The sequence below is a fragment of the Thermobia domestica genome, chromosome 17 (genome assembly GCF_964235325.1).
Source record: "Thermobia domestica chromosome 17, izTheDome1.hap1.1, whole genome shotgun sequence".
In the NCBI taxonomy this organism is placed as follows: Eukaryota; Metazoa; Arthropoda; class Insecta; order Zygentoma; family Lepismatidae; genus Thermobia; species Thermobia domestica.
Genome location: NC_137470.1, coordinates 72,863,728 through 72,888,808, shown reverse-complemented (window position 1 = coordinate 72,888,808; position 25,081 = coordinate 72,863,728). Strand labels below are relative to the sequence as shown.

General features: G+C 37.4%; 1 protein-coding gene across 6 annotated transcripts in view; it reads right to left on the bottom strand.

Moving 5' to 3' along the window:
- The window catches only part of LOC145673727 (serine/threonine-protein phosphatase 4 regulatory subunit 1-like), a 608,213-nt gene that overhangs the window by 315,215 nt on the left and 267,917 nt on the right, over nt 1–25,081 (bottom strand). For all 6 annotated transcript variants that reach the window (XM_081743442.1, XM_081743440.1, XM_081743443.1 and 3 more), the window contains one exon: nt 17,480–17,586. In XM_081743442.1, the coding sequence (XP_081599568.1) occupies nt 17,480–17,586 (107 nt within the window). The remainder of the gene's footprint in view (nt 1–17,479; nt 17,587–25,081) is intronic.

Genomic DNA, 25,081 nt, shown 5'->3' with positions numbered 1-25,081 from the left:
ACAAAACACCAGGTGTAGAAAGTACAGCCAAGTTCATCAGCCTCAAAAAGGAGCTAAGTTTCGAGTTTCGACAGCCAAGCCGGAAAGCTAGTTTACCTGATGCTTTCAGTTCTTTCAGTAGTCTGTCTTAAAAACGATGTTCACAAAGATGACAGGTCATACTTCGATTTCTGCTTTTATATGATCAATTACCCCCCCCCCTCTCGGTCTCATACAAATATATATATACAAGAATCTGTGCAACTGATAGAGGAAACTATTTTAAATTGAAAAACAGAAAGGTTATTACACTTGCACATTTAAGATTTCCTGAATTTGCGTGACATGTTTTCATTTCCCTGACATTCGCTGATTTTCCAGAATGTGGGAACCCTGGGTGATGAGAAATGAATAAAATGGTGGAATGAAGAAAGTAAGAGGAAACGGAAGAATCTCGAGAAAATCCACCCAGACGGTGAATGCCCACCTCAAAGTTCACTTGGCGCGAGCTGGGATCCAACCAAGGACCTTATGCATCAGACATGAACGGATAGACCAAGAACTGAGACAAGAACATATGTTTCGAGAGAATCACAATAAAGTTGAAAAATTACTATTAATATATAATCGAACACAAAAGCTCATTCGGTTCATATTTACCCGAACAATACATTAGCAACGCGAGTGAAAATTCCGAAAATAGATATATTTAAAATACGGAATTTTTAGAAAAACTGAACTGAAACAGTCACAAACGTAACTCTCAGTACTAAACTACTAAAAAACTGTATCAAAAATCAAAATCTCTTTTGGATCTCACAGATCCGAAAAGAAAAGTAACGCTAGTTAACAAGAAAATTAGTTTCCTGGTCTATCTTTTCACATTATCTCTCATTGTATTTCTCACCTGAAAACCTCGATTTCTTATCTCAGTACATCTTAAAGTAATTTTTAGTTCCATGCTACAAGATTTCTTTTAACGTTCTACGAATATGTTCCGAGGGTGAGAAAGATGGGCTACGCGATGGTGCTAAATATTCTTATAGTACGGTAAAGATTTGTTGCAGCAGAACTAACTTACGTTTGCAATACGGAATTAGCAAATTTATGTATCATTAAATGAATTAAAAGTTACTCATATGCAGATCCTGGAAATCTCACGATGTATCAGCAAAGTCCACAAAAAAGGTAAATGTATTCTAACAACATGCACGGAAATACATACATTTTTTTAAAGGCAGCTAACTTTATCAAAAGCAAATACTCAAAACTGTACACCCGTATTACCAGTCATCAATACGGATACTTTGAAATTAGAGTAAAATTACAACTTAAGGGAGTTTCCAAGAATTAGTTGCAAGTAATCATATAAAAATAAATAACAGAAACCAGTTGAGAATGCTCCAAGAGCATTGCCTGAACGAACTTAAAAAGAATGGAGAGATGGAGCAGGAAGGCTAAATGTGATTCTTCCTACATCTTATCCGCACCTTCTGTTTGTCGCAAAAATTCGCAAAATATCATCTATGACCTACAGTTCCTGAGATACGTCTCCTTAAATCTCCCGAAATTCAAATTTTTTGGCCAATATTTGGGGAACGGTGGCCAGTTGGCCAGTATAGTTATCCAGTAACCAGAGGTAACTATTTGGTACCAAAATGCTCACCATTGTCTTAGGTATTGATCAAAACCAATATGACCCCCCTATAACGGTTTGGGTACAAAACCTCGCGGCCAGAACCTCGCCTGGGCAATACCTGGCCTGGCCAAAACCTCGCCGGACCGAAACCTCACCTGGCCTGGCCAAAACCTCGCGGGACAAAATCTCGCCTGGCCGAAACCTCGCGGGACAAAATCTCGCCTGGCCTGGCCAAAACCTCGCCGGACCGAAACCTCACCTGGCCTGGCCAAAACCTCGCGGGACAAAATCTCGCCTGGCCGAAACCTCGCGGGACAAAATCTCGCCTGGCCTGGCCAAAACCCCGCCGCCCAAAACGTCGCGGGGCCAAAACCTCGCCACCCAAAACGTCGCGGGCCAAAATCTCGTCTTCCAAAACCTCGCGCCCCAAAATATCGCCATACCCAAAATCTTGCCTGACCAAAATGTAAATGTTCCAACAGATGATAAGGATGACGGTATAAAAGACGCTGTTTCACAAGAAGTATCACGGGTATTTGACCAAGTCCCGCGATACCATATGAAAATTCTATTTCTGTATTAGAGGATTTCAATGTGAAGGTAGGGCGACAGGATGTTTTTAAACTGGTAATAGGGAAAGGAAGTCTTCATAAGGAAAGTAATGACAACTAACGGGGTTAGTTCCGTGAACTTTGGATCATCCAAAAACTTAAAATTTTAACAAAAATCTAATAATATTTATGAAAGTACGAAATAATATATGAGTTTTTACGACGTCCCTTGATTATGTTCTGTAGCTTAAAGGAGACGTAGATGACCAGGATGAAGGAAATGATCGAATAAAGAAAGTGGGAGTAAACGGGAATAACCCGACAAAGCCCACGCACACGATGTTTTGTATCTCATTATTATTATTATTATTATTATTATTTGTAATGTGAAATGACATATTAAGAAACTCATTGGGTAAATTTTAAAGAAAAGTTTCATTCGCGGCGATGTTTTCGGTGCCGAGGTTTTGACCCGGCGAGGTTTTGGCAACGCGAGGTTTTGGCCCGGCGAGATTTTGTCCCGCGAGGTTTTGGGCGGCGAGATTTTGGCCACGCGAGGTTTTGGCCCGGCGAGATTTTGTCCCGCGAGGTTTTGGGCGGCGAGGTTTTGTCCCGCGAGGTTTTGGCCCGGCGAGATTTTGGCCCGCGAGGTTTTGGCCCGGCGAGATTTTGGCCCGCGAGGTTTTGGCCCGGCGAGATTTTGGGCGGCGATGTTTCGGCCGCGAGATTTTGTCCGTATCCCCCCTATAACTTATGGTTCCTGAGATACGACTACTTAAATCTCCGGAAATCGGAACATTTTTTTGGCCTATATCTCGGGAACGATAAGTGACGCAAAACAAATACCATCACTTTCGCAAATAAGTTTTTGATTCTCTATCGAATAGAGGGCTGAAAACTAAAAATCGCAAACAACGCACATACACATACACACACACAGAGAGAGAGAGAGAGAGAGAGAGAGAGAGAGAGAGAGAGAGAGAGAGAGAGAGAGAGAGAGAGAGAGAGAGAGAGAGAGAGAGAGAGAGAGAGAGAGAGAGAGAGAGAGAAAGAGAGAGAGAGAGTTCTTAAGTTCGTTGAATATACAAAACCTTCCGTAATAATCATGATTAATACGTATTCTGCGTCTGTGGCAAGTGGCAAGTCACTATTTGCAAATTAGGAAGCTTTAGTAAAACAAACTAGTGCTAAGCTAAACGTTTCATCTTGACGCAGGAGTTATATACAGTATTCACAATTTCAACAATTCATGTTTTCTTACCTTCCTCTTGTTCTCCCATTATATTTTCTACCGGGTGCTTTAGAATCTTTTCTCTCAAACTACGTCCTGACCAGTCGCTACTGTTTTAGTCTTCCAAACGAAGCTATGCATAGGAGTCGGAAATACGATTTTGTCCGTCCGTCAGATATCAGAGCGAAAACGGTAAAAAATATCGAGATGGTATTGTTTTTTTTTCATGTATTCAGCGACTCAAGAATAAGTTCTATCTCCTCCGATAACTCTATATTCAAACAAGAAATTGCTCAAATTAGTCATTTTTAGTTTCAACGTTTATCTTTATGGAACGAAAATGGTAGTAAATAGCAAGAAGCGCTTTTCTGTAAACGATTCAGTGTCTCAAGACAACGTATCATGACTATGCACAACAAACTACTGATAAGGATATGAACAAACTACTTCAAATTTACTATTATTTCCAATTTCAATACTGGCTTCACTAATGCATAAATGGTAGAAGATATCAAGAAGCGTCATTTCACAATTCATTCAGTGAACACGTTCTATCTCCCCTCAACCTCTATTCAAACAGGAAGTGGTTGAAATATACTACTTTTGGTTTCAATATTTATCGTCACAGAACAGAACGGTAAGAAAAGATGAGTAACGGCTTCTTGGTATGGATTCAGCCTCTAAGGAACATGTTCTACCTCTGATCTTATTAATATATTAATAGTAAAAGATGCACTAAGAGTTTGAGTATTGAATTCGCTAAGTCTGGAAGTCTTAATTTAATACTATAAAACTATGCTCACTTGGCTATATCTACATTCAACATTGGTTCTTGATCTCCTACTAATGCTCATTGAATGCCTCCTCATTGATTGCCTCATTGACTGCCATCCGACCCAGTCAATTTTCTCAATTCTTCTGCAAATACACATTTCGCAAGTCCGTCAACTTTTCTTTTTCTATTACCTTCTTTGTGATGTCCAAGTTTCTCTTTGAAACAGCATACCACTACACGAAACACAGGATAAACTTGTCTCTTAGTTCTTTATTTAGTAATCTACAAACTAAGCTTTTCTTCTTAAAGAATGATTTTCTCCCCATTGCTATTTTTCCTTTATTTCCCGTTTAATCTTCACTGGCCGTACTATTTAGCTATTCAACTTCAACTCCATCATATGTTTTATTTCCTCTCTGCTAGCTTTAGTCTGCTACAAAACCTCCTATTTTCATTCATCATCCTGATTTTAGTATTTAACTCCTCTTTAGGAGGCACATTTCAATGAAAGTATAATTATAAAAATTAGTAATGTTTTCCCTTCCGGCATCGCGAGTTTCAGTAAGAACAAAAACTATTGACTGAACACTGTCTGTCGTTTTCAATTATTTTTACATGTCACCCCCTTTCCGCAATCCTTAAATCCATGACAATGGGGGATGAATTTTGAATCGGCACTGTCACTATCTCAGCGACAGCGATTGTGCATCTGATGTTTTTAGCTTTACATTTTAACACCTTTCCATCCCTGTCCTCTCCCCATTCCAATGATGTGACACAAAAAGCCAGTGAGGCCGTGGTACACTGATGTACTAAAATACGAGGGTCATTCGGAAAGTGAAGAACGTTTTGCGCTAGCGCGTGCGCGTGTTCCCCCACCCCCGCTAACGCTAGGTTATTGACCTGGGCATGCTTTAGCCTCAGTCTGGCACCAGCTGCGATCCGCTACGGTCCGTTATTGCTTCGCTGTGCGACTAAAATGTGCGATACAATTACTGATCCCGCCAAGTGTGAGGTTCGTAGTGTGATAAGATTTTTGAATGCAAGAAAAGTGCGTCCGATAGAAATTTATAGACAAATCACTGAGGTGTATGGAAATGTAATGAATGAAGCCTCAGTTCGTAAGTGGTGCATTATGTTTAATGACGGACGGACGAATGTGCACGATGAGGAACGCTCGGGCCGGCCTTCTGTTGTGACTGACGAACTCAAAGGAAGAATTGAGCGGAAAATTCAAGAGGATAGGCGATTCACTATTGATGGGCTGCACGAATTCTTTCCTGAAATTTCAAGAACTGTGTTGTACGAAATTGTCAGTAGTGAACTTGGTTACAAAAAAATTAGTGCAAGGTGGGTGCCTCGACTGTTATCGGAGGAACACAAAACCAAGCGAATGGGAGCCGCATTGACTTCTCAGCCGTTACCATACGGATGAACATTTAAATCGTATTGTTACTGGAGATGAGACGTGGATTTCGCACATCACTCCAGAAACAAAGCGCCAATCCATGGAATGGCACCATTCAAATTCTCCGAAAAAGCCGAAAAAAGCCAAACAAATTTTGAGCACCAGAAAGGTTATGGCTACGGTCTTTTGGGAGCGTAAGGGTGTTTTGCTCGTTGAATACATGCAGAGAGGTGAGATCATAAATGCAGCTGCCTACTATCAGACGTTACGTCGACTTCGCCGCGCGATTCAAAACAAAAGGCGCGGATTGCTGACCAGCGGCGTCATCCTCCTCCACGACAATGCCCGTCCTCACTCCGCGGCATTGACGAGGGACTTGCTTCAGCAGTTTAAGTGGGAAGTTTGGGAGCATCCACCCTATAGTCCAGACTTAGCCCCCAGTGACTTCCACCTATTCCTAAAGTTGAGAGACTTTTTGGGGTGGAAGCACTACGGCAGTGATGATGAACTTAAGGAAGCTGTTAGTGATTGGTTCAACAGTTTGGCGGCAACTGTGTATGCCGAAGGCATAGAAAAACTTGTACCACGGTATGACAAGTGTTTAAATTTACACGGCGACTATGTCGAAAAGTAACTTAAGTATCACATAGTATGTAACACAAATTTCGCCTTAGTATATCAGTTATTAAAGTGTTTATACAAAAACGTTCTTTACTTTCCGAATGACCCTCGTAATTAAATTAGTACAGCGACCTCGGAGGAATTGTCCAGTCACAATTATACTCATTTTTATGTATGAGGTTAATGGCCCTTTCCCCTTTACACGGGTATTTTCGAAAACGTTGAACATATATTTCTTATTTTAAGTAAAGACCATATATACAGAGCTACATCTTTCTAAAATGAAAGGCTCGTGAAATACTGTGTACTTGGAATAATTTTTGAACCCGCCTCTATTCCCCTTTGGATATGCCATTCGGAAAATTTAATGTAACAAAGCTTGTTAGACCTTGATTCACTCATTACCGAAAATCAATCATCAAAATCGGTCCAACAGTCTATGAGTTACCTAAACTATTTTTACATTCTATAGCAGCGTTTCCCAACCTTTTTCAACTTGCGGCACACTACAGGTGTAACTTGAATTCTCGCGGCACACTCATATATATATATATATATATATATATATATATATATATATATATATATATATATAATTATTATTATTATTATTATTATTTGGAAACATAAAATACCTTGGTATTTTTTTCTGTGATTACTGATATCTTTTTCACAGAGAAGAAAGTTCAATCACTGGTTGTCCTCTCTGGTAAATCATTATGCTTATTTTTCATTCTAATTTAAAAATAGAAAACAATTACAATGAAATATAGGACTCAGATTTTTAAAAATACACTTTTTTCTAAAATTGTATCCAACCTTTCACTAAGTAGGAAGATCACTAAATAACGAACGAACAAACAAATCTCTTGTACTTTTAAAACACAAATGTAGGTAATTTGTATGCAGGTTTGATGCTCGAAATGATTGAATAATATTTTAAAATTTCAAGTTACGAAATAGTCTGCAACAATAAAGAAGCAATAATGGCGATAACAATTGTAACAAATACTTTTTTAACATTAAAAATTTGCAGAATAGTAACATAGTATGAAACTTAAAATGGTAGATTCATAGTAGACGCTCATAGTAATGTGAAACACAAATATATATTTTTTCCTCAGAAGTATAATGTGAGACACAATGTCTTGCAATTTGATTGCAATAGAATTAATAATTTTGTTCCAATTTCCTCGCGGCACACCAGCGGCCCATTCACGGCACACCGGTTGGGAAACGCTGTTCTATAGATTATAACTGGCAGGTTTGACCTGGCAGAATATACAAACGAATACTTGTGAACAGTATTTACGATCAAATTATTATTATTATTGCATTCGTCTTATTCGTTATTTGCTAGCAAAAGCAGAGGATATCCTCCTCCCTTTGAGCAATTAGCGGTAAGTAACTAAGTAAGAGATTAGAGTGGGTGCGATATACTACAGTTTTTTCGTACCCGTCAATGTTTGAAATTCAGTGGTAAGTGTGCCAAGAAAGAAAACATACAGACCTAAAAGCACGAGGATTAAATTAGTAACACAGTGGCATATTATCATTTCTTGCCGGGCGTACGCGGCAAGAGTAAACAATGGCCCAAGTTAATCAATATAAAAGAGCTCTAATACGTGCCGGGGTTAACTGAATTAGAAATGTCTAATTACAATAAAGAGAGAAATAAGAGAGCAAAAGATAAGAAGTATAAAAACTACGACAATCACAATGCAAGAACACCATGGAGGTGACGAAAAAACACAAAAAATTGAGACCAGGGTGACATTCATAAGTCCTAAAAATATAGGCACTAGACCTAAATTTTAAGTCTTTTGCCTTTTAGGACTTGTGCCGCGAAATTATTTTTAGGTCTTGTGCCTTTTTCATTCACTTGCTTTAGTTCTTACATTCGCCACCACCAGACGAAATTGCGACGATGCAGCAACTAATAAGCGATAATGTTACGAACGTAGCTAATTCCAACGGTAACAACTGTATTTGTACTGCTAAGATTATCATCATCATTATCTATTCTGCACTTATACACGAGTTACATAATATAACCTATTTCATTCTAAGAATCAATTATATAATTGATTAAGAAATTAGTTTCTTTCAAATGCAAATACGAGAATCCCAAGACGAATTCAAAATAAATAAATAAATAAAAATATTTAAAAGCATATTTTACCAGACTTCTGAAACCAAGCAAACATGCAGAATTGAAATATATACTGTGTGGAGTGTATTTTATTAAGAGTAGGAGAAAATCCACCAAAGTTTACTTAATTACGACAAAAGCTCACTAGACATTTCACGAGTGAACATTAAATACCAACTATATACATTAAGAACGCAGTAAATTTAAAATTGAACAAAGAACATTTATTATGCAATACAGTTACTATATTTCACAGCGTGTTTTGATAGAGTTGATATGTATAAGAAAAAAAACGCTAAATTACTAAATGTAATATGCAATATAATACGTTTGCAGAAACCTATACATAGTCATTTAGGGGTGTAGCCTACAATTGTTTTTCTACGGGAGCAGGCTTTTTATATATTAAAAGCAAACCAAAAGTTTATTTCCAGATTACGAAAGCTTCAATAATTCCCGATCTGCCTAATCTTTGGAGGTGGGGAATTCTGTACAGGGATAGAAGACAAATCAGCTGATAAGATGCTGCTGAAAAAGGAGTTGTCATGTACAAGACTCTTTCTTAAGGTCCTCCTTATGCGTTCTCTTGCATTGTTTACTTAATATGTGGCCAAACATCTCTTGAGGATGCGAACTGTGACACATTTTATGTACTGAGAGCCTTAGCATGTTAGAAATGAACTTCTGGAAAACTGAAGAAAATTTTGATGTGAAATGACTTGATATTAGGCCGAATTAGGTTTTTTTTATGTACGTTTCAGTCACAATGTCAGACGGCTTTCTAGTAACTGAATCAACCTATTTTCTATTTCCCTGCAGGTGTTAAAAAAAAATCATTGTTTTTTACTAAAGTAGGTGTGAATAACACTGCTAATGACAGAACTGTATCCTACTCATTTTTCCGAAAAGAACAAGTAGAATAACATATAAAATTTATGATGAAACTTGATGGTTATTCTTCTTACAGACTTTGTTAGAATTACTAAACAGATTATTTCGTCGGCAGGACAAAATCCAAGAGGACAAGACCTTTGAAAATTTTCACAAAAAAATGAAGTAAAATCAAGGGATACAATCATAGGCACAGCCTAATAAAAGGATGATTATTCTTTTCTTTAACTGTCACACACCTTTGGAGAGGGGCGAAGGAGAGTACAATTGATGGCCGATATCAAAAGAGAAAAATCGTACGTGAAGACAAAGAGGTTAGCGGAAGACCGTGGAAGGTTCTCAGTTACAGCAAGTGACCTGCCAATAATGGCAGAATACCTATGATGATGACGTCATGCATCTAAAATGTTATCTGTAATTCTTCACTTTATTGAAATAACCTTTTCAAAATACTGAAAACTCAACAGAACACTAAGACTGTTGTACAGATGTGTTCAAACTATTAGACTCAACCTCGAAAATATGCTAAATTGATGCTGCAGTCCTAATTTCGGAGTTCTTGAACATGTAATTTAATGGTTTAAACCACCAATATAGGATCTTTCATTTCTTTACTGTACACTTGAAGTTGTTATATAACCGTTGAACAGCAGATGGCATTACTAGAGGGGAGAGTTCTGTAAGTGGTATTTCATTTGTAGACAGCTATTATGGTTTCTATCAACAAGTCACAATTTGAAGTATTGTGCTTGCAGTCGTAAGCAGTTACGACATTCAAAGCGTTCAACAGTTCGAATGGACCAGTTCAAAGTGATCTTGACGTGTTTTGTGTATTATTCTTTCATTCTCTGAAGTCCTGTAATCGCGGCATAATTTGAAAAGCCAGAGACCTTTCTTTCCGTAAAGTTGAAGTTGTCAAAACACTTTTGGCGGAAGGAAGACATACACAACGACAAATTGCTACAACAATTCTCTTGATAGACATCTGTGCGAGAAGATTTCACAGTTACTACGAGATCAAGCATATATCACCTTGTCTCGAGATCCAACATCTGCAGTAGCAAGAACAGCCTCACTACTAAAGAAGTCGGGAATGGGTGAAGATACACGCAAACAACTTACACCACACTGCAGCATACCTCCAAGACCATATGGCTTACCAAAAATACATAAAGCAGGGGTACCCCTGAGACCAATTGTTAGTGCAATAGGAAGCCCAACCCACTCTTTGGCCAAGTATCTTACAACATTACTCCAGTCATACGTGGCCAAGTGTGAACACCATGTGAAAAACTCAGAGTTTGTAAAAAGCCTGAAGACGATGAAGATCTCTTCCAAAGATCTTATGGTTAGTTTCGACGTGGTATCATTGTTTACAAGTTCCGGTCAAGGATACAATACTGCTTCTTGGGAAACACTTCCGGCCTGAGATATTGGATCTCTTTCAACATGTTCTCACTTCAACCTTCTTCCTATACCGTGGTCAGTACTATGAGCAAACAGACGGCGTCGCCATGGGTTCTCCACTCTCACCTGCAGTAGCCAATTTTTATATAAAGCACTTTGAACATGAAGCACTGAAGAAAGCACCACTTGCACCCACACATTTCTATAGATATGTTGATGACACCTTCACCATCTGGCCACGTGGGCGCAACTCCTTACAGGAATTCCTGCAGCATCTCAATAACCAGCATCCGAATATTAAATTCACAATGGAAGTTGAACAAGATGGACGTCTACCATTTCTTGACATCATGATATACAGAAGACCGGATGGCAGCCTAGGCCATAGGGTATACAGGAAACTAACACATTGAGATTTATATCTGAACGCAAACAGTTTCCATCACAAAGCTCAACGGCTTGGAGTTCTCAACACTTTAGCACATAGAGCATTCTCCATCTCCGACAAGGATTGCTTAATAGAGGAACTTAATCACCTTCGCAGCGCCATGCTACAGAATGGATACTCAATGCGAGATATAAATATGGCCCTGAAAAGGACCAGAACGAAGGACAGTGACAACAAGGACAAAAGTGCAGAAGAAACTGTGAATGAAGAACGAGAGAACACAATCTGCCTCCCATACACCGGGAACACTTCTAGAAAGCTCAACAGACTATTTGCCAGGTACAACATCAGGACAATATACAAACCTCCAGCAAAAATAAAAAACTTACTACGATCAACCAAAGACGACCTGGGGCTCCGAACTCCTGGAGTTTACCGCATCCATGTGAATGTGGTAAGTCATATATTGGACAAACAGGACGAACCATTGAAGCCAGATGCAAAGAACACCAACAGTTACATCAGACTAAACCAACCAGAAAAATTCGGACTGGCTGAACATAGCATCAAACAGCAACATAAGATTTTGTTCACAGATGCCGAAATAATAGCAAAATGCTCAAGAGTTTGGGACAGGAGGATAAAAGAAGCCGTTGCAATCATACAAGAAAAAACTAACCTTAACAGAGACACAAGATTCCAACTGAGTAAAACATGACACCAATCATATCCCGCCATTTCAAGCACCAATCAGAAGCCGCCATTTCAACCACCAATCAGAAGAGTCCAATCATACATACATGACTATATATATATATTCCATACACTACATTGCATCATCATATTCGCCTGAAGTTGACAATTTCTGCATGTGAGAGTTTTGTCCATTTGTGTGGGGGTTTTGTCTATTTATGTGGGGATTGTGACCGTTGCTATGTGTGGGAGTTTTGTCCATTTGTGTGGGAGTTATGACCGTTGGAGATTATGACCGATTACCAGTGTGGGGGTTTTTGCTGTGGGAGTTATGACCGTTCGTGCATTTGGGAGATTTTCCGTTTGTGTGGCAGTTATGACTGATTGTGTGGGCGTTTTCACATTTCTTCAGTGTGGGAGTTTTGGTTGTGGGGCTTTATGACCGTTCGCGTATTTGGGAGATTTGTCCATTTGTGTGGGGATTTTGGCTGTGGGTGTTTTGACCTGTTCCCCATATTTATAATGTAATAAGGATACTTAAGTCTGCATTCTTCTTTAATAATACATAGTGGACTTAGCCATTGTATCACCTCTGTTCCACATATGATCAGGGATAACCCTTTCACTTTTCGCTTAAACGTGTATAATACTTGTTAGATGGCCACTAACAATCTTCTACTTTATCTCTGTAGAATAGTATGTCTTCTTAAATGTCTTTGGAATTTTTCTCTGTTATTTTTGAGACGATTCTTTAGTTTTAATCTTTTCTGAAGTACTACGGCCATTCACGAATAATCTAATTTCTTTTATTTTCATTGCTCGAACCCGTTGTCATTTCAAAATATGTGCCGAGATTTCATAAATTGTGTCACGCAAAACAAGCTCATACGTCCCATTAACTTTGCTCAACATTTAAATGTACCGGTTTTACTTATTTAGTTTCCCCCTCTGCTCGTATTTTTCAATTTTAACAATTATCTGACTTACCACAATTTATAATTATAAACATCGGATAATAACATTAAAAGGGATGTCAGTGTGTACAATTAGGGATGGGCACGAGTAGAGAAAACTCGACTCGAGTTTCGAGTCGAATCAAAGGTAATTTTCTCGAGTCGAGTTCCGAGTGGTCACTGTTTTTCATGTCATATTTCGAGTCGAGTTTAATAAATGGCTCGCTCGTTTTGAAATAATTACCTGATTAAACTGGAAAGCGAAAGTTATGAGAAATGTAAGCAGTAGTTAGGAATACTTTTAGTCTTCCTCACGGTAGGAGTGCATCTCATTTCTCACTTTTAGGGCATCTCACCTCGTCTCGATAACGAGACAGCCTCAAACGTCATGAGTACCAATATAAGTATACATATACTATAGTTCTTACCATCAAGATTGAGGCCTGCACGGGCCGAATTCTTCAAAATTCTCGGCCCGAGCCCGACCCGGGCCCGATAAATTTTTAAATTTTTGGTCCGACCCCGGCCCGATAATTTTTAAAAAAATATAGCTCGAGCCCGAATGTTTCTCAAAATTTAGTACTAAATTTGACCTAACCCTCAGAAACTTTCTAAACTCTGGTTCACAACCTGACGCTTGCCTCCCGAATGGTACCATTGCCTCCTAGAACTTCGCCTGTCATCGAGAGAACAAAAAGTCCATTTACTGTAACAAAAATCTAACTTAATTGATTTTTAGCATAAAGTGAAGATGGCAATATTGTTTAGCGACATGCAAAACATTCCCACCCCTTCTTTTTATATTTTGAGTTCAGTGAAGGTCAAGGTAGAGCTCAATTTACCGCATAATGCCTGCAATCCTCTATAGTGACAGTGGAGCCGCTAAGCAACACAAACTGTAAATAGCTAATGTATTCTTTGTAACATTTTTCACGGACACACTTCTTCAACGTTTGGCGTTATTCCAATTATCGTTTAACGAAAGTCAATAATTATTAAAGAATTGCAATTGATCGGCCCCAGCCCGGCCCGACCTGAAGAGAAATCAGTGTCGGCCAGCCCAAGCCCGGCCCGGCCCAAAGAAATAACAGTGTCGGCCCGCCCAAGCCCGGTCCGGCCCAAAGAAATAACAGAGTCGGCCCGCCCAAGCCCGGCCCGTGGAGGTCTCTACTGCACGGTCGACTTTTTTAGTCCCAAGCAGAAGCCCAACCTGGGTAGTGATGTCTACCGGCTCGGCTCCGTTCAACTGAGCGAACAGCTCAAGCCGGCTCGGTTGGGGTGAGCCATCGGCTCTGCTCAATTGAGCCGATGGCTTGAGCGGGCTCGGTTGGGACGAGCTATCGACTCGGCTCAATTGAGCCGATGGTTCGAGCCGACTTGGTTGGGATGAAACACCGACTCGGCTCATGTGAGACATCGACTCGAGCCAGGAATGTTGGGTCGAACCGGCTCGGTTGCGTGAACAGTGAGCTCTGCTCGGCTCACTTTTTCGTTCGGCTCGATAGTAACCTTAAAGCCTAGCCGCTGACAACCCTAAACCTGAGCAGTTTTGAACATGTTTGGCAGGTGCCCTGTAACTTTTAACAATTTTTGGATCGAGCCCGAATACTTACTTCTTCGGAACTCAAACCCAGAACGTTGTGACCCATGTCCTTGTCTTCTGAAGACTTCTCGATAACCGAGATCAACAGTCAACTACTTTTTAGTATTCAGATACAAACCGCCTACCTTTCATGGATATACACAGTGTTAATAATAATAATAATAATAATAATAATAATTAGTAGTAGTAGTAGTAGTAGTATTGATAATTATATTGCTTATGTAGGATACTTGAAGAGTACTTGGAACTACACACAGGATTTAGCTCGAATTGGCTCGACTCGACTCGAAACTCGAAGCGAATCCGAGTCGAGTTGAAGGATTTTTTTCGAGTCGAACTCAAAGTGTTCTGATTCGAGTCGAGTATCAAAGAAAACTCGCTCGTGCCTATCCCTATGCACAATCTAGATCACCTGTGTTAACGAGATATTTCCATTAGTGATAAATGGAATAAATGAAAAACAGCTTATCATAGTGATACTTCTTTCAGGGAAACATATTGATACATTTCATTTTTGACAGGGGGGGGGCGTTCAGATTTTGGTGGTTGAGCGGAGCCTCAACTGCAAAAAGTTTGAACACCCCTGCGCTATATACAAATATATTGAAATTCTAGACTCGATATTCTAAACAAGGAAGTCACTGACTACAGCTGCCAACTTCAGTTGGCGAAAGAATGTTTGTAAAAGTCTTTTTCAATAAAAAAAAAAAAAACATCGTTCTTTTTAATGTTTTTTTTTCTGGCAACTCTTATTTATTCATTTATGTTGGAGATTATTGAAATAATCAACAGAACTTGAGTCGAAGGTCTCATGACTTAGAAATCGTTTATTTATTTGTACTTATGCGAGCAAAATAGTGTGATTATCTCTTTCGGACCCAGGTCATTTTTGGCGTTTTCCTACGTTTTCAGTTAGTGACTTATTGCTCAAAACCATTTACACGATTGATATGGTAAGACCTTGTTTTTAGACAAGGAATGTGCTAATTTCTTAGTGTAAGTTACATTGCGGTGTTGCCAACGGGTGTGAAATTACTGAGAGAAAGGTAGAGGTAAAAATTTACAAAATATTACCTAACCGAATTTCAAGATTTTTTTTTGTATCTAGCACCACTGTTACCAGATGGATCCAAGTCACACAAAAAAATTCTTTGGTGTGTTTACAAGGTACAGTGAAAACTTGAAGTCGCTAGCTTCTATTCAGAGAAACAAAAAATTCGCTGTCACCATACACATGAAATTTTGACACTTTTTACGCCTCAGAAGCAAAAATCAACAGATATGCCGGGGCTACAGCTTTTCTACTTATCCTATTGAAACTTTTTATGTGCGTTCTGTAGGGCCAACACAAGGCTTTCAGGTAGTGGTACATTTGTTCCAATGTAGCCAGCAAGAGGGAAATAATAGAGGGGAAAGGGAAAATTTGCTGAACCTTTCAACTAAAATCGGGAATTAATCGTTTAGGCTGTAAACACTGCCATCAGAAAGACGCAAACTATCTGAAAGTAAACCCTGATACCCCAAGAATATATATTACATGTATCATGGTGATATCTAAAAAAGCAAGCATGAAATTAAAAAAAAAAACTCATTCTACCTCAGAAATTTACAATTTTCTTACCATTTACAGAACATGGTTTATTATAAACCTCAACTACACTTCACCTAATTATTCTAAGCAAACTTTCTATGGTGCGCTGTGTAGGCTAAGGACGAGGCTTTCAGACAGTTGTACGTTTCTTCGAGCTTCAATCTCAATATATCAGTTTGCAATTATAGGGCAACTAGCGATCTTTTATTTTTTTCTTGATTTTCCTTCTACATCTTATGATTTTTTTAAAGTTGTTTCAACTTAGTTGTTGATCTTATTTGTGACAAAGTCAAGATAGCATTCATGTCAAAACTCTGATAACTAACTAAATGGAACAGGTGTTCGAGAATCGAGTTCTTGTATTTGACAACAATCAAGGAATTCATGCTGCAATTTATTTGACCATTTGATTTAGAAATGTCCATGTGACTTTGAACTAATGCGACATAAATATAATTCATGAATGTAGTATTCAAATAGAAAATTAGTTTAGTAAATTTAACTACCATGATCATGAAGTCTTTTCCCAACAAGAAATATTTATTTTAAATAAAACACTTATGACAGATACTGCCGCCCCGTGCAAATGCGCGTGTTGCACATGGTAGAGCCGGCAGTGCATATCATATATCTAGTCAACAAAGTCGACTATATATATATATGATATTCAGAAAAATACTAGTAGGCAAATTAGTATTAGTTTTTACCTTTAGACAAGTTATTTGCATTTTATATTGTTCGTGATGGTATTTCCGTACTTATTAAAGGCCTACTTACACGAAAAAACAAATTTTCATTTATACTTATATTTCTTGGTTGACAACTTTTATTTCTTGGTTGATATTGGTGAAATACTACAGAAACCCGGATTAGTAAGTATGCTACTCATATAAATTGTAAAATATTTGGACCGTATCAGTATCTAGCGTTTAAATTATGTTGCATTTTACGGTAATTACACCTACATAAAAATATTTCAGACTTAAATAGACGTAAGATACATACAAGTACACTCGTACATTAAAAGTGGCTATTTGAAAAAAAAAAATTAGAAAAAAACGAGGCAATGTTTTTTCCTTTAAAAAAAGTACATTTCTGAAAAAAATACGAACGTCTTTTGTTCTATTTACAACACTAAATAGTACCTTATTTACAATTGGGTTAATTTTCTGATAACTTAAATCTGAAGGACGATTAGTTGTGTTAGTATTTTAACGCACTTTAAGGACTCCACAAAACTTCCACTGATAGCCTATTTCACAAAAATTATCGGGGAAAAAAAATGATCAAACTGATACAGTGAAGAAATTAAGTTCTCGGCGCAGAACTGATAAATCACAATATTACTGTTAAAAGGTAGTGTTTAATGAACAGGGCTGAACGATTTCTTCCCCCTATACCTGTTGAATGTTTCAATATACTATGTACTGAGAACCCACTGGTGTGACGGTCAAGTGCTAACGACTTTGATATCAGTACCTAAAACTAGGCATTATTTCTTATGAAATTCGGAATGAACCAATACAAAATCGCTACGACTATACAACAACTACTAAAATTGAAGCGTCCTGTTTGTAGCAATATTACAATTACTTACCGATATCATCCGCAAGCTTGTTTATTACTGTCAAGACCTTTGAAAGATCCTCCGGCATTTCTGCCACCGCTCGTAACGTTTCCAATATATTTCTAACCACCATCTGTCTGCAAGGAAAACAAAAATCAGTTAACTTCATGTACAGAAATAAACACTATATACAAATTAAGACAGACTAAAATTTTAAAAAATACTTATGTATTAACATGATATAAATGTATAGGGATGGTACCGAGACAGACCTCTATAAATCGAGACGAGACCTTGGTCAGTCTCGAAAGTCTTGGTCTCGTCTCGAATATTAACAGCTATTTTCTCTTTACTCAAAATTCGTTTCGTTGTTATGTGAGATAATATGGGAACCGTTGATTGACTGATGTATAGTGACGTATTTAGAGGGTAGGTGTCGGGCTCAAGCCCCTCCCGAAAAATTTTTTTGATGATCTTTTTTGCATTGAACGTACAACAAACGTTTCTTACCCGTTCCTCAAGCCTATTCCGATACATAATCCACTGCTGTTGTATATAATATCTCTCTCTCATATTATATATATATATATATATATATATATATATATATATATATATATATATATATATATATATATATATAGGCGCGGATCCAGGATATGACCGAGGGAGGTCCTAACTATACTTTGCCTCTTTATCTAAAGCAGGATTGAAGCTCATTTTATTAAGCGTATACCTAAGCGTTAAGAAGGGATATAGCCCCTATAGCCCTTTCCTTCGCTCCACGTGTATATATATATATATATATATATATATATATATATATATATATATATTAAAAATGCTGAAAATCTGTACCATGTGTGAAATATTGAAGGGAAAATTCTTCTAAATACTCCGCAATACCACTAGATAAATAAGCAGAGCTGCCAACGCAAAATAAAGTTGTATTTTCTCAAATTGCACTATGTAAGGTATTACCTATTTCTAATTTAGATATTAAATAAAACCATAATACCACATACATTATTCAGTGTAATAAAGGACAATACAGTATCACCAACATCAACATTTTGGTGATCTCTAATAATTCAAATGGCATAGACGGTGCAACAAGCATCATTTTATATCTTAGCGTCAAATACTATGATCATGGTATAATGTATTTCGAATGAATGTTCAAAGTTAAAAGAAATGAAAAATGTTACTTTTTCTAAACACTTTACTTCGAAAACGTGCTGACATATCACGTCTCATCATGTAGATGCTTCCAAAAGATTTAAGTGATCATAATGTCATTTACAACAATTGTTAATTCAAACAGTTTTTTAGATACCAAACACATGGACAGTGATTTTTTTACTTCTTAAAATAACGTATTTGTGTTAATGTTTTTAAATGATTGTTGCTTTAGTTTGCTTCCATAACATTACAACAATAGTTTTTGGTGATTTTAATTACAAGTCGCTGTTCCATTATTTTAAGTAGCAGGGTTGGCAAAAACCATGGTTTTTATTTAAAAAACCAAAAAACCAGGTTTTCTTGGTTTAAACCATTTTTTTTTTTTTTTTGGTTTAAATAATTTGCTCTATGTATTTATATCACATATGGACAGAAATAAGTTTCGCCTTGGTGTTATTATGCAACAAGCGGTTTATGTTGGAAGGGGTAACATACGCTTAACCCTTTGGAGATCTTGGCTTTTTGGGCTATTTTTGAGACTTTCAGTCAAGCAGCTACTGCATCGTCACTATTTATCCTAGGATCATGGTTTATACCTCATTCTCTTTAGAATAGAGCTGGCTTTCAAATGGTACCACTTGCATGCTCATACCATATACCAGAAGCGGGAAAAAATTGTCAAAGTGAAAATTTCGGAGGGAAAATTTTTTTCTCGAACTTTGGCCCCCCCTGGACCCCCCCCCTGTGTGATCGTAGCCATTAAAAAAAATCTGATAAATAGTACTTGGTATACTGAATGTGTGTGCCAAATTTCAAGTTTCTATCTTGAATAGTAAGGGCGGGAGAATTTTTATCAAAAATTCCCACAATGCCCCAAATCACCATAAAACACTATCATCTCAGGGAAAAAAGTTCCTGAGACATCCCTAATTACCCTAGGACTATAATCCGCCATCATTCTCTTCAGAATAGAACTGTCTTTCAGGCGGTACCATTTACATGTCTCCATCATGTATCTAAGGCGGGAAATTCCTGAAAAAAGTGATTTTGGGGGGCAAAATTTCCCTTTTTTCAATTTTGCCCCTCTGGACCCCCTCTGTTTTTACGCAGAAATCGGAAAAAAACTTCTGGTAAATACTACTCGGTGGACTGAATGTTTGTGCAAAATTTCAATCTTCTACGTTCAAAAATATTCCCGCCAGAAAAAATTTCCCTACCATGCCCCACTTTTACCCTATACAGAAGTATATTTGGATAAAAATTCACTGAGACGGCCCTAATTACCATAGAATAATAATTCGACCGTCCTTCTCTTCAGAATGGAACGGCCTTTCAGACGGTATGACTCACGTGGTCCTATCATGTATGTGAGGCGGGAAAATGACGACAAATTTGATTTTTGGGGTAACAATATCCCTTTTCTTTACCCCTTTGCCCCTCTGGTTCCCCCTCTGTTTTAGCACTGACATCGGAACAAAAAATCTGGTAAATACTACTCGGTGGGCGGAATGTTTGTGCAAAATTTCAATCTACGTTCAAAAATAAGCCCGCCAAAAAATATATATACCGACAATGCCCCATTTTTTCCTATATAGAAGTAGATTTTTCAAAAAAATCCCTGAGACATCCCTAATTACCCTAGAATAACAATTCGACCGTTATTCTCTTCAAAATGGAACGGCCTATCAGACGGTATGACTCGCGTGGTCCTATCATGTATGTGAGGCGGGAAAATGACGACAAACGTGATTTTTGGGGGAAAATATCCCTTTTTTTTACCCTTTTGCCCCTCTGGTTCCCCCCCTGTTTTAGCACTAATATCGGAACAAAAAATCTAGTAAATACTACTCTGTGGACTGAATGTTTTTGCAAAATTTCAATCTTCTACGTTCAAAAATAAGCCCGCCAAAAAATAATGAACATAGGCTTAAAAAAGGAAAAATACATTTTATGATTATGACGTCATCACCTCCCATGTCTGGACGCAGGACGGTCTAAAACCATACGTAATGTCTTCTAAAATGTCTCTGGACTTGAAAAACAAACAAAAAAAAAACCCGGACGAAAAAGCTAAAATAGAAGAGAAATAACGCAATGTACCATGAAAAACGCGTATGGTACAAAATGTACCATAAGATCCCCAAAGGGTTAAAGCGGAATCCACCCGCTTCTCGGCTTACATCCAATGGAAAATGTCCTTCATTTTGACTGGAAACCGGGACTAATTGGCCACAACTGCAATACGTCTGCCGACTCACTCACGGACTCCTACGTTGTACTGATCTTTACATACTTGTTAATATAATTATCAAAAGTCATTTCAGAAGGACAAAAAGATAAATAGTTGCAGAAGTGAAACCACTATACAGATTTACATATGGACAATTTCAAAATACTGCAGAGTACAGAAGAACTAATTTAGTCCAAGTTAGTTCACTACGACTTTTATTATTCCAAGTTAAAGAAATACGACGACTTAATTTGCGTATCAGTACGAAAACTGAATAAAAATACAAATTATTTAAGTCCACTTTGACCCATTTATACATAAATAGATAACAAAGATATTTCGGATTTCAATAAGTGCCTCTCGTGCGGTTTGTATGACGCCCCCCCCCCCAAAAAAAGTACGGCATTTCGATGTATTTTATCAATAGAAAACATTATTAGAACGAAACAATATTTCGAATTTTTCTTGATTGCAACTGCATAATAATAATAAACTATAAAAAAAAAATCACATAAGAAACATTCATAAACTTATAAAAAAAATAAAAGTTGCTTTTGTAGTATAATTCCTTTGAGTAATGAATGAGGAATTTAGATCTGAATATAATACGAATAATATACGGGAGTGAAACGTGATAACCCACAAATGTGTGTCCATCAAGATTTTACGAACACTTCCACTTTTACGAACATTTTTCGCTTTTTGGTTTAAACCAATTGTTTTTTTTTTTTTAAAAAAAACAGCTGGTTTAAACCAGCTTGGTTTAAACCAGCCAACCCTGTTAAGTAGTGTTGCCAAATTAAATAAATTGCTAAATATTATTCTAAATATAGTGCAAATAACGTACCTAAACTGCAAAATTACTCGTAAATATTTTAAAATTACTCGTAATTTCTTTTATGGTGCAAGAATGTTTTCAAAAGGCAATGTTTTTCGTAGTTTTTATAATGTCAATGTTAATGTCAATGTTTTGGTTCCAGCAATACATGTAAATGCAAATTGTAAATGAAATTAAATGTAACTGATAACTTTTCAGTAACCTCAGTTGTTCTTCTAAGCCTTAATCCTGATGTACGCAAAATCATGGTTAATTAAAACTTCTAATTACACCCTAGTTACATTTCACTTGTTTTAGTTTAACCACCGACCACCTCAAACTCGATCCATACCATATATCTGTGTGCGATTATTCAAGGACTTACAGTTAGTAATACATGTTACAGTTGTGTTGACTTTTGGTTTGTTTTCTTTTAGTTTAGTGTCCCACAATTATGCTAGGGTGTCTAAAGGAGACGTGGAGCTAATGATTATAATGGAATCCGAACCACTTCGGTCGTTCAACTGTATTTTCACCGGAAATCGAATTCGGGACCACGCGAACTGAAGTCAAGCGTGCTAGCCACTAGACCACGTGGAGTCCTCACATTGTGTTGATTTAAATCATTGAGTCAGTGTTGTCAGATTCGAAGATCAAAAACTAGCGTGTCTGTGCTTAGTTGTAGAGAAGACTTGGAAAGACCTTCATCCAGCAGTGGGTTGATAATCGTTGATTACGGTTATGATTTTAGATCTGGACCTCAGAGATAAACTAAACCCGGGGCGGATCCAGGAGCGACTTCTGGGGGGGGGCGGTGGATTGTCATACTGCTAGTTTTAAGGGCTCCAAACTTTGGAATGGGTTTTATTTATATATGTAAAATAAGAAAGTTTCCTCTTCTGAGGGGGGGGGGGCAAAGCCTTTGTATTTTAATAAGCCTTCTCTAAAATCAATGCACATGAATTGTGCTTCCATCTTCCGAGTTCTTTTAAACTATACTAGTTGAACCTGCGCTCTCTACACAGCGCATCATTCGCATATGAGCATAAATCTCCTCATTCCTCACAACATATGCACATGTCCCTTTACAGACAAAAGTGAAAGACGTCTTGATTTTTAAAAAAAACTCAGCAAGGGGTATCATAAAGGGGAGAGTTTTTCGATTATTTTTTCTCAATATCTCGCACCGTTTGCAAGATTTGAGCCTACTTCCAGTTGGTGTTTCTAATTCATGTATACACAGTGTTTTCTTTCTTCTTGCATGCAGTAGAAAGCAAATACATTACATATACAATTAATTATAATGTCAGTTATATATGGTGTTCATTGGGCAAAACACTCAAAAAATAAAGATTTATCTTAAGACTCGAGAAATGGTTATCCTTCCTTTTTCATTATTATGTGGCCATGAAACAAACGCCTGAGACAGATACAAAACCTATATACAATAATGTGGTGTCGAAATGTATAATGGGTAGGATATGGTGCTTTATTTATTTATTTTTTTAATTTCAACATTTCCAGTGCACCCGTAAAAATGTAATAAAGAAATAGTGGCCATGTTTTTTAAATATGCAATTAGAATTGGACAATCTACGCAAAATTTGCAATCGATCAGTTAAAACGGCATCTTTCTAGAGCCTGTAGTTTGAGATCTTATTGTCAAAATGATTTGCCACAAACATATAAACTTCCAGAAACATCTATCTATTAAAATGCTACAATAGCAACTAAAAGCGACTGAGCTCCAATCTATAACTTTGGCTTTCAAATCTTTCATTTACGATTACTATATGTGATTTCACGTTTAACAAACATTTTGAGTATTTGTACTTTAAATCGTTTAAATTAGTTAACTATATCTTTTTCATAAAGTTTATGATATAAAATTATTGTTCAAAGCCTTTGTATTGTAATAAGCCTTCTCTAAAACGTTTGTGTTTGTGGTCAATCTTTCGACAATGAGATCTCGGAAACTACAGGCTCTGGAAAGATGACGTTTTCACTGATGGACTGGAAATTTTCCGTAGATTGTCCAGTTCCAAATGAATATTAAAAAACATGGCCATTATTTCTTTATTAAACTTTTTAGGATACACTGGAAGCGTGGAAATTAAAAAAAAAAAAAAAAAAAAAAAGCAGCAAATCCTATGCGTTACACATTCCAACACCACATATATTTGGGTTGTATATTTCTCAGGCGTTTATTTCACGGCCAAATATACATGAAAAAGGAACGATAACCATTTTTCGAGTCTATAAGATAAATCTTTATTGTTTGGAGTGTTTTGCCCAATGAACACCATATATAACTGGCATTATAATTAATTGTATATGTAATGTATTTGCTTATTACATACTGCATGCAAGAAGAAAGAAAACACTGGTCATACACGAATTAGAAACTCCAACCGGAAGTAGGTTCAAATCTTGCAAACGGTGCGAGTTATTGAGAAAAATAATCGATAAAATCTCCCCTTTTATGAAACGTCTTACCGATTTTTTTTTTTTAAATCAAGACTACTTTCAAGATTTGAGCCTACTTCCGGTTGGAGTTTTTAATTCATATATGATTAGTGCTTTCTTATTTCCTGGATGCAATATGTAGTACGCAAATACATGAACTAACTAACTCTATGGCCTATGGAACCCGGAGGTTCAATGCCGCGTTCACAAAGCTCTCCACTGACTTCCATCCTTAGCCAATTGGATCCAGTTTCTACTTTGTATTCCTATTGCTGCGAGATCCATCTTAATATTGTCCTCTCATCTGCGCAGTCTTCCTAATGGTCGTTTTCCGGCTGGTTTTCCAGTTAAGATTCTGAAAGCGTTCCTTCTTTCTTCCGTCCTGGCTACATGACCTTCCCACCTGAGCTTCCTAGATTTGATGACCCTAACAATGTTGGGTAAACCGTATAAATTATGCAGTTTCTCGTTATGAAGTTTCCGCCATTCCCCATTCCCGTTCCTCTTGGGTCCGAATATTCGTCTCGGGGCCTTGTTTTCACTTTGGATTGGAAGAACACTTTCAATCTATGTTCTTCCGAGTAAGCGACCATGTTTCGCAACCATACAGAACAGGCATGATTATCGCTTTATATATTTTAAAATAAGCTAATACATTACACATACAATCAATTGTGTCAGTGATATATGGTGTTCATTGGGCAAAACGCTCCAAACAATAAAGATTCATCTTGGTATGGAGAAATGGTTATCTTCCGTTTTTCATTATAATTTGGCCATGGAACAGACACCTGACAGACGTGCAACCCCGATAAACAATTACGATGCTTTAGCTTTTTTAATTTCAACACTTCCGGTGTAGCCGTAAAAATGTAATAAAGAAATAATGGCCATGATTTTTAAATATCGAGTTACAATTGGAAAATCTACGCAAAAT